We start from the raw sequence: 10,108 nt of genomic DNA on the forward strand, positions 1-10,108 counted from the left end.
ACTAGTGACAGATGCAAGATCTCATATTCCCTCTTGGAAGTCTTTGCATGTTTTCCGGGTGGGACATAGCGCACACTTTAAGCTGCCTTGGGGTTCTGCACATTTTTCCCTTTTTTTTTTTGAGCAACTTACACATTCTTACTTTTTTTTGGAGGGTTACTTTTTTTTTTGAGAAAATTTTGGAGGGTTACTTGCACATTCTTACTAGCGCTGTAAGAATGTGCAAAGCCCATGGCCCATGGCCCATGTAATTGCGGCGAGAAGGCCTGGTCGTCCATATGCACGTCCGGGCTGTGGCCGGCCTTCCCCTTCCGCGCATCGGCGACCACTTCGCTAGTTTGCTGCAGCGTGGGGAGTGGATCTCCGGCGAGAGCAAAGACTAGCTCCGATGGCGAGCCGAGGCGGATACGCCTGGGCCCTCGCGGCGGGCCTCAACGCCGCGCTCGCCGCCATCTCCGCCAAGTTCTTCGCGCCCATGGTACCGAACCAATCCTCTCTCCTTTCCCTCCGATCTGAACTTCTTCTCACCTTACCTGCAAGTCTGCAGCCCCCTTAATTTAGGTTGCTCCAGCCTCCCGGACGGTACATGAATCTCCGACATAGCTGTCCCGAGTTACCAGTTAGCGAATTCGATAGCGAGTGTGGGCCTGTGACCTTATAACTGGTAGAAGCAAGACTGAATTCAAGCTGAAATCGCGATTTATTTCATGGTGAAATTACTCCCTGTGTTGACTAGCATAACATGAAGGGTACAGTAGCTTGGGATCAGCACTTAAAGGGTTCAGTTTCTCCTAGATTGAGATCAGTGCTGCCTGCTTGAAATTTTTTGACAAAATTTCCCCTGCTTCGGAACACAGGGCTGACGATGACTGTCACTGACTGTGATCTTGCCTTCCTCAGTTGCTCAAATACGGAATGGTGATACTTTTCAACGTGACAATGTGGGGGTGCTACGTGAACAGCCTCAAAGCTTTGTCGTCCCTCCAGGCAACGGTCACCAACTTCGCCGCCAACTTCATCTCGTCAGGTCTTGCAGGGTATTTCCTGTTTCAGGAACCTCTGCCTTCTAAGGTACTTCCTCCGTTCAGAAATATAAGATGTTTTGGATATTTCAATATGGACTACATACAGACTGAAATGAGTGAACAAACACACTAAAGCTTGTCTATATTCATCCGATTCAGAAAAAAGTTAGAACATCTTATATTTGTGAACAGAGGGAGTACTATTTTAACAATTCTCCATTTTCCGTAATGGCAGTAGTGCATGTTAAGGAAGCCTTTAATTTTATTTCCATTGGTTTGTGATCTCCTTTAAAATCAGCAATTTCCTTAAACAACTCGCTTCTTGCTCAATTGGAGTGGACATTCCATAACATAAAGATGACCAATTTTTGCTATATCATTGAGTAGTTACTGCAGATGACATACATAGATGCTGCTAAATTTTGACAGATTTGATGACTTAATTTTGCTAATTTTTGGAATTATTTTTTCACTTAACTGCACTCAGCATTTTTAACTTGGAGCTATGTCCATACAGTGGTTTGCAGGTGCCAGTCTGATCATTCTTGGTGTGTTCATCCTCAGCAAATCAAGTATTGAGGAGAAAGTGAACTCTGATTGATTGGGAGTTGCTACCAGTCTGTTAGCTGGGACATAAATTTTGCGAGCTTATTCCTATATTTCCAGTGGCTGTGTGCTCGTCCTGATGCAATGCTAAGTATCCGAAAATAATGTGTGCATTTGGTCTCAGCTCATCCACTAACATGTACACTAGTACGGTTTAAGATACACCACCCAATTTGTAACGGTTTAAGATACGCCACCCAATTTGTAATTTGTAAGTAAGAAGTGAGCACATGATCTAAGAGTTGCTTGCTTTGGTTTCAACGGGAGGGCATTCAAACTGTTGTAGCATTATCGGTGGATCTTTTTTGTTCTTTGCATTTCTCCTGTTGTAAATTTGTGACATCACAGTTAAGTTGATTACTTACTATTTCTAGTTTGTCTATTGTCTCTGGTGCCATCTTCTGATACTGTGTAGGGTTTTCCATGATGAAACAATTCAAGTTTATGGTAGAAGCAGTCATCCATCCAGCATTTGCTAGGTATATCCTGATCAGCCCTAGCCATAGCCGGTATGAACAACAGTTTGATAGATATTCTGGATGCTATTTCAAATCTGGGAAAACTGCTGTTGGTACTGCTGTAACGATCATTAGCATTTCAGTTGCTGTGCCCTTTGTGTTAGCATGTGTCTTTAGCATTACAAGATCCCTTTCCACAGTGGCTCCTGAAGGACTGTTCATGTTGCTCCGGTACAAGAGTCATTCGTCAGGTGCACCATCGACAGCAGCTTTGCATTCACCATGCCTCCCTGAGACAGCAAAATATGTTTTCGTGTCAACATCTTGCGCATTTGTTTAGCCGTTCCATTCATCTACAGGAGAATGTGTTCCGCAGTTTGCTGATAGGTGAAGTTTCGTCATCAGTATGAGCGACAGCATCATATTGTCAGTGAGGAAGTTCATGTGTGGTCAAAATACCATGTTTCATGGCATTGGTCAAAATTGGCGCTTTTCTAAGTTTATTCAGCAACTTGCTTCCTGGTAAGAGTGGTAATATCAATATCATAATGAGTATTCATTGCTGACAGTAAAGATAAATTCAATGACTTGTTTTTGCTAATTTTTGTAGTGCTTATTCTGTATTGCCCTGGCTTTGGAGATAAATGTTACTGAATTTTTTGCTGGTTTAATTATTTAGTTTTGTGAGATTTTGGAAACTTTTTTTTTGTTTACTTCGCTGCACTCAGCTTTTTGACTTGGGAGCTTATTTCTTAGAAAATTTGAATTGGAAGCTTTATACATACAGTGGTTTGCAAGTGCCAGTCTGATCACTCTTGGTGTTTTTATCCTCAGCAAAGCAAGCGTTGAGAACAAACCGAACCCTGATTAGGTGGGAAATTTCTGGCACAGAGTGTTTGTTGTACCATAATCTATGTCAGCTTATAAGGGTGAACTCATCTGTGCTACTGATATGCCAAGATTTTGACCATTTGGTCAATACATTGTGCCAGTTATGTTTTGTACTTCTGCTCGTCTACTAACTGTGACTGATATACCCGCAAGGTGCCCCTGGAGGTGAGGCCCATCACATGTTTTGTAATTTGTAAGTATGAACAAGCGATCTAAGAATTGTTTGCTTTGATTTCAGGGGGAGGACGTTCAAACTGCTGTAGTACTATCTACGAGGGACGTTTCCCATGGTAAATTTGTGGCATCACAGTTAAGCTGGTCTCACTATTTCTTGTCATGAGTCTTGCTGGCGCTGCTACATCTGATGCTGTACAGTGTGTTCCCTGGTGAATAGTAGGGACGATAGAAGCAGCCACCCTTCCATCATAAGCGATTAAGCGCATGTCCTGTCAGTCCTCGCCCTAGATCGTCCATTGCCCATATGAACAGTTCTATAGGTACTCAGAATGCCATTTTAATGCAATAGGTAATGTTGGATTGAAATCCAACGGCTGCCCTCGTGTTCCCCCTCCAGCCCAGCCTGAGCTTCTACATTCTCCTTCTTCCTCCACCCTGACCCAACCACCTCCACGCCCCTAAGCATATGCCGCCGTCACTGTGGCCAGCGGGCACTGCTGTGGCGCCAGCCCTCGTGTCTCCATCACTCCCAGCCATCCCTCTAAACCGCGGCACCATCTCCGGTGCCGGCGACCCCATGGACCCTGCACTCAAACCTGCCAACACTCTGCCACTCCTCCGCCAGCGACGCTGCGTTGCCCCCGCTCTCCGGCAAGGTCCTGGGGAGCCCTCCCTGTGGACGCTTCAGCAGGCCTCGGCATTCCCTTGTCTGGCTCGAACGCTGGCCTTATACGTGCCACCCGGGATCGACCTAATGCAGATAAGAATGCTTTTTCGAAACTGAAAAACTGTTGTAGCCTTGTAGGTATGCTGTAACGATCACTAGCTTCTGAGTTGCTGTGCCCGATGTATTAGCCCTTGTCTTTAGCACCATTACAAGTGGCTCCTGAAGGACAGTTCATGTTCATCCGGTACGAGAATCCTTCGTCAGGTGCACCGTCGACAGGGGCATGGCCCTCCAGGAGACAGGCAAATATGCGTTTGGCATCAGCAACATCTTGCGTCTTCGATTAGCCGTTCCATTCCATTGTTCTACAGGAGAATATGTTCTGCAGTTTTCTTATAGGTGAACGGCCAACACCATCATTGTCTCTGAGTCAAAATACCATGTTTTATGGTATCGGTCAAAATTGGCGCTTTTCTAAGTTTATTCAGCTTATTGGGCAACTTGCTTCTTGGTAAGAGTGGCAATATCCATAGCATTATGAGTATTCATTGTTGACAATAAAGATAAATCCAATGACTTACTTTTGCTAAATTTTGTAGTGCTGACTTTGAAGATAAATGTTGCTGATTGTTTTACTGGTTTAATTATTTAGTTTTGCGAGGTTTCAGAAACTTTTTGACTTGGGAGCTGTATCCATACAGTTGTTTGAGAGTGCCAGTCTGATCATTCTTGGTCTTTTTTTATTCTCGTCCAGCGTTGAGAACAAACTGAACTCTGATTAAGTGAGAAATTTTCTGCCACAGAGTGTTTGCTGTACCATAATCCATGTCAGCTTCTAAGTGAAAATTCGTCTGTGCTCATGCTATGGCAATATTTTTGAGCATAAGTTGATCATTTGGTCAATACATTGTGTCAATTATGTTTAAAATAACTTCAGCTCTGTAACTGATACACCTGCGTGGTGCTGCTGAAGGTGACATCATGCTCACCTTGTTAAATATGGTAAGTATGAACAAGCGCATGATCTAAGAATTCATTGCTTTATTTGACAAGGAGGGCATTCAAACTTGTCTAGTATTGTGTATATGAATGGCCTTTTTCATTTTTTCCATGGTTATTTTTTTTAAGGACATACATTAAGAAGAGCAATATATTCGTTTGGGAGGTACGTCCTGATCAACCAGTCCTGGCCACCTCCGTAGCCAATACGAACAACAGTTTGTTGATAGATACTGTACTCTGGATGCTATTTCAAATCTGGGGGAAACTGCTGTGGGTACTGCTGTAACGATCACCAGCTTGTAGTATCCGTAGCCGATGTCCTTAGCACCGTTACAAGATCCCTTTCGACGGTGGCTCCTGATCCCTGAAGGACGCTTCATGTTCATCCGGTACCCCTTCGTCGGGTGCGCCGTCGACAGGGGAACAGCCTCCAGTAGACTGCGGAGCAAGTGTCTGTTTGGTAGTACCAGGAGCACCTTGCGTGCTCGTTTAGCCATTTCATTCGTCCACACGAGAATGTGTTTTGCAGTTTTCTGATGGCTGAACGTTCGTTGTCAGTACGAGCGACAGCATCATTGTCGGTGAGGAAGTTTATGTGCGGTCGTGCTATCAGCCGGTGGATGTGACGATCAGCTTCTCTGTGAAGCAGCTGAGGACAAAATTACTCCGCGAGAGAGATAGAAAAAACTGTGAAGATGAGATTTCAGACGGTGATGGCAATCAAGGTGCGGATGCTGGCTTCAGCGTGAAGCATGTGCGAGTATCGATCTTGCCTGAAACTGGACACCGGTCGAGTCCCAGGGATAGGAGTTTGTTGCAGCCAGAATCGTGGGAAAGGAGGCGTGGAGAGGAGCACATGCGTCTCATTTGAGCAGCCTTTTGGGACGGCGGCAGCGGCATGGATCGCCACTTATGTTGACTTGCACAGTGCGGCGCGTTCCTGAAGAAAATATTCCCATGACAAACGGGGGTAGGCCCGGCCCGACCCGGCTGGGATTCTCGGCCGATAGGACAGAGCCGGCCAACTTTGATTCCGAGGCGACGCCATGGTTTTTGTTTTGTTTGATGATGAGGATCGCGATCGGGAATACTGACGGTACTGCCGGATGATGGATGCGATGCGAAATCCACAGACGCACGAGCACACGCCCGCGTGAATTAACCAGACACGGACGGACCTTGTCTTGCACACCACCCTCATCATGGTGTTGTGTGGGACGCATCCGACACGGTACGACAAGCGTCCGTCCCGGCCCAGCCCTGCTTCATGGCGCCGGCCCGCCGGACACCTGGCCTGGCTGGACCGACGACCGGACAAACCAAGGTCATCGTCGTCGTCGCCGCCGCCTCTGGTCCTAGGGAAGCAAGCAACACGGCAGAGTTATTAGCCGGAAACAGCGGGCGCCGAGCTTTCGCTTCGGCGAGCTGGAGCGTGTGATCAAGGCCCGGGCAGCTGGCGAGCATGCGACGGGCTCGGGTTAATTCCGACGTGGAGAGCAGTAAATAAATACAAGGCGTCGTGAAAGAGAAGGAAACGGGCGCCTTTCCGGCCCTCGGAGTCGCCATCACCAGATAACCCCGGCTGGGCCTCGGCCGCCCACTTCCCCCCTCCCCCGCCCGCGCCGCGCCAGTATATTCACTCGCCGCGCTCTCCTTCCTCCGCCCCCCAACGCACGCGCGCGCATAGGAGGAGCAGACCAGCTGGCCGCGCCTCGATCGCAATGGCGCCGGAGCAAGGGTCGCGTGGCGCCAAGGCCGACGCGGCGGCCATGGAGACGGCGGGCCGAGGAGGAGGAGGGCGGCCGTCGTCGGGGGCGGAGGCGGGGTGGGCGTGGTCGTGGGCGTGCTGCGCCGTGGCGGCGGGCGTGGCGGCGGTGGGGCTGGCGGGGGCCGGGGTGCTGGTGTGGTGGGCGGTGGCGTTCCACCCGGCGCGGGAGCAGCTCTGGATGGTGCCCGTCGGCCTCGTCCTCCTCGGCACCCCGCTCGTCGCCTGGCTCTCCCTCTTCGCCTCCGGCGCGTGCCGCCGCCTCGGGACCAGCCACCACCACCCGCCTCCGGCCGAGCGATGAGAGTGAGACACACACGATCCCATCTCGGCAGCTCCGCGAGCACGCATCGATCAGTGTTTCTTCCGGTCCCGATTCTTGATCCTGGCTGTGAATTACATCTTCTTTCGTTTCTCTCGGTCGCACTAGCAGCGGCAGCCGTGTTAGCATAGCTTCTAGTACTCTGTTGTTGGTGTTTCTTGTCGTTTAAGATGATCGGAATGTAAGCAGCAGTTGCCGCTACCTCAGTGCCGATGAGTATTATTTGGCTGGTAGGCCCGCAGATTAGTTGGATAAGTATCGTACTCCTACGTACGTGCAATTTTTGTGTACAAAGAAAAGGGTTTCCGTAGCCCCGCAGATTATTCTACTCCGAGGCATACGTGGTAAATTCTCCTTCTCACAGACTGAGTGAGTGGCTGACAGTGATTCGATCGGCAGTCAGACAGTCCACTCAGGCTCAGAGGTTTTTTTTTGAAACACTCAGGCTCAGTTATGACTGACACGGTGCTAAATATATACTGAAGTGTACAGTGCAAGATTCGATTCTGAAGTATTTTTAGGTTAGCCTGCATTCCCTAACCCGTGCTACAGCTACCCCAGAACGCCACGGCCGGGAAAGAAGCTGGTAGTATTATTTTTACTGGCCATTAAGCCATAGATCATGGCTTAATGACGATCGAGCTCCCCCATGTACGCATGTGGCATGCAATCCGTCTTCCAGAAGGAGCCTCCCCCATGTACTGCATGCAGTGGAGATTTTGCGGACGTAGTGAAGGCCTGATGGCAACTGTTGTACCGTCGGCTTCAACCATGCACGGCCTGGGCTCCGGCGTCAGTGAGAGATGGACTTGGAGAAGTCGTGCGTGGCTCATTGTCCGACGCCAATGTCAGTCGGTACGCGTGAGCAAGTGTGTGCGTGTTGCGTGGGTGCATGGGCGGGTGACGTGCGGTCGTGGGAGAAAAGTGGCGCATGTCTCGTGCGGTCAACGTAGCGTACGCGCCTCTCTGGTCGAAAACGAGAGGACCGGAGATGAGAGGAGAAGAGGAGTAGCTTTTGCGAGGCTCACGTCCATGGGACGCTTCTCTTGGTGCTGCAAACGGACAAACCTGCAAGAATCTGGCCGCGATCGGAGAATCGCTGCGCCGTGACTGCCGCGCCGCTGCTTTTATGTAAGTACGTACGTGTTTTTCGAGCAGATACGCTGCTGGATCCTCGCCCGCCCACGTGTGCGCCGAGCGCAGGCGACTGCCGCGCGAGAGAGTTGTTTGACCGTCCAGGTTTCAGTTTTCGCCTTCCTTAATTTCTTCTTTTTAAAGTGGCACGGACGTAAGTACGATTTTATGATGAAAACTTGACTTGACAGTAGAACAACGTGAGCTTTCCGGTCAGAAAAGGCAGAGCAATTCGCTAATGCACCGGTAACCACGAATTTTATTAGTTAAGCATCAACGGGCTCTCCATCTGACTCGTGGATTTGCGTCCCTTTCCCTGCCAAGCATGCATGCATGCATCTTCCATGGCGTGTTGCCTGCACTGCCCCTACAGCTGCAGGAGCAACGACATGGAGATGCCCGACGGGCAATAGAGTGCAATTAACCAGCGGTGGCAAGCTAGCTAGCGGCGAAACTTGCGAGTTCCGATGCCTGGCTAGCACAGCCATAGCCGCCTAGCTACTACTGCATGCCAACGGAAACCGGTCCGGTCCGGCGGCGTCGAGTCCCGATATATGCGATGATGCCGCTGCGGTCACGGGCGCGGGTACCGGGCGCGCGCGCCCCCGGGGCCGGCGCCACTCGGTGCAGCGTCGACCCGGAAAGCGGCCATGTGGTGTGGTGTGCTGACATGACATGGCGGCCTACCTAGCCAGCCGGAGTACGTAGCAAAGTAATAATCCGGGACTAGCTTGCAAGCTGCAACTTGCGTGACCCGACGAAAGGGATCGATTTCCTCTCGTTGAATTGATTCCCTTTCTCTTTCGATGTGTCCATGATTGGATCGAGGCAGCGTTGACCTCTTGCACGAGCGATATCCGAGTGAAAGCACCGCTCAACCAGTTTAGATTCTGCGGGATTGAAATATCAGTCATTCGATTGAAATATCACGTTCATTCGATTTTTATAGGATTGAGCATGTTTGCTAGCATCAAGAAAAACAAAAAGGTTCTTTTTTTCAAATGGTTCGAGTGGATATTATATTTTTTCCCAAAAGGTTCCACCTTTTTTTGAAAAAAATCTATCTATTTATTCTCAATCATAGCATTACAAAGAACACATGAAATAGCGAACCTTGGATGGATAGAGAGACAGTGATATCCCCGGCTCAGCAGGGTTCAAATCCTGGAGCTCGCATTATTTATGGATTTATTTAAAGATTTCCGTGATGCGCTTTCAGTGGAAGGAGACATTTCCGTCGGCGACGAGACGTCTATGATAACTTCGTAAATCTGAATAATAAACATTTATCATGATATAAGGAAATATAAAATAACAACTTTATTATTGCCTTTAGGGCATATTTGCTTCAGTCTTCCACTTGCACAAGAGGCAATAATCTAGTTCACATCGCCATGTGATTTAACACCAATAGTTCACATCTTTATGTGATTAATACCCATAGTTCACATCGTCATGTGACCAACACCTAAAGTGTTTACTAGAGTCAATAATCTAGTTCACATCGCTATGTGATTAACACCCAAAGAGTATTAAGGTGTGATCATGTTTTGCTTGTGAGAAAAGTTTAGTCAACGGGTCTGCCACATTCAGATCTATATGTATTTTGTAAATTTCTATGTCTACAATACTCTGTATGGAGCTACTCTACCTAATTGCTCCCACTTTCAATATGTATCTAGATCGAGACTCAGAGTCATCTGAATCGGTGTTTAAAGCTTGCATCGACGTAACCCTTTATGACGAACTCTTTATCACCTCCATAACCGAGAAACATTTCCTTAGTCATCTTAGGTAACTAAGGGTAATTTTGGCCGTTGTCCAGTGATCTACTCCTGGATCACCATTGTACCCCCTTGCCAAACTCATGGCAAGACACACAACATGTCTGGTACACAGTATGGCATACTTTATAGAACCTATAATTGAGGCATAGAAAATGACTTTCATTCTCTCTATATATTCTGCCGTGGTCGGGTTTTTAGTCTTACTCAACTTCACACCTTGTAACACAGGCAAGAACCCTTTCTTTGACTGATCCATTTTGAACTTCTTCAAAAC

General features: G+C 48.3%; 2 protein-coding genes across 2 annotated transcripts; both read left to right on the forward strand.

The window, feature by feature from the left end:
- The first annotated feature begins 289 nt into the window (after positions 1–289).
- LOC125511286 lies at positions 290–2,007 on the forward strand. The gene is made up of 3 exons (XM_048676615.1): positions 290–478; positions 901–1,071; positions 1,543–2,007. The coding sequence occupies exons 1-3, from the start codon at positions 389–391 to the stop codon at positions 1,624–1,626; spliced, it is 345 nt and encodes a 114-aa protein (XP_048532572.1). The 5' UTR covers positions 290–388; the 3' UTR covers positions 1,627–2,007.
- Positions 2,008–6,367: 4,360 nt separating this feature from the next.
- On the forward strand, positions 6,368–7,241 carry LOC125511287. The gene has a single exon (XM_048676616.1). The coding sequence runs from the start codon at positions 6,548–6,550 to the stop codon at positions 6,893–6,895; it is 348 nt and encodes a 115-aa protein (XP_048532573.1). The 5' UTR covers positions 6,368–6,547; the 3' UTR covers positions 6,896–7,241.
- Positions 7,242–10,108: the final 2,867 nt, after the last annotated feature.

Source organism: Triticum urartu, chromosome 5 (assembly GCF_003073215.2).
Source record: "Triticum urartu cultivar G1812 chromosome 5, Tu2.1, whole genome shotgun sequence".
Classification (NCBI taxonomy): domain Eukaryota; kingdom Viridiplantae; phylum Streptophyta; class Magnoliopsida; order Poales; family Poaceae; genus Triticum; species Triticum urartu.

Bases quoted from the DNA above. Each gene is read 5' to 3' on its own strand.
- LOC125511286 (XM_048676615.1), top strand. From the start codon at position 389: ATGGCGAGCCGAGGCGGATACGCCTGGGCCCTCGCGGCGGGCCTCAAC. The intron at 479-900 runs GTACCGAACCAA...TGCCTTCCTCAG, and splicing joins CCAAGTTCTTCGCGCCCATG to TTGCTCAAATACGGAATGGT. The intron at 1,072-1,542 runs GTACTTCCTCCG...ATGTCCATACAG, and splicing joins AGGAACCTCTGCCTTCTAAG to TGGTTTGCAGGTGCCAGTCT.
- LOC125511287 (XM_048676616.1), top strand. From the start codon at position 6,548: ATGGCGCCGGAGCAAGGGTCGCGTGGCGCCAAGGCCGACGCGGCGGCC.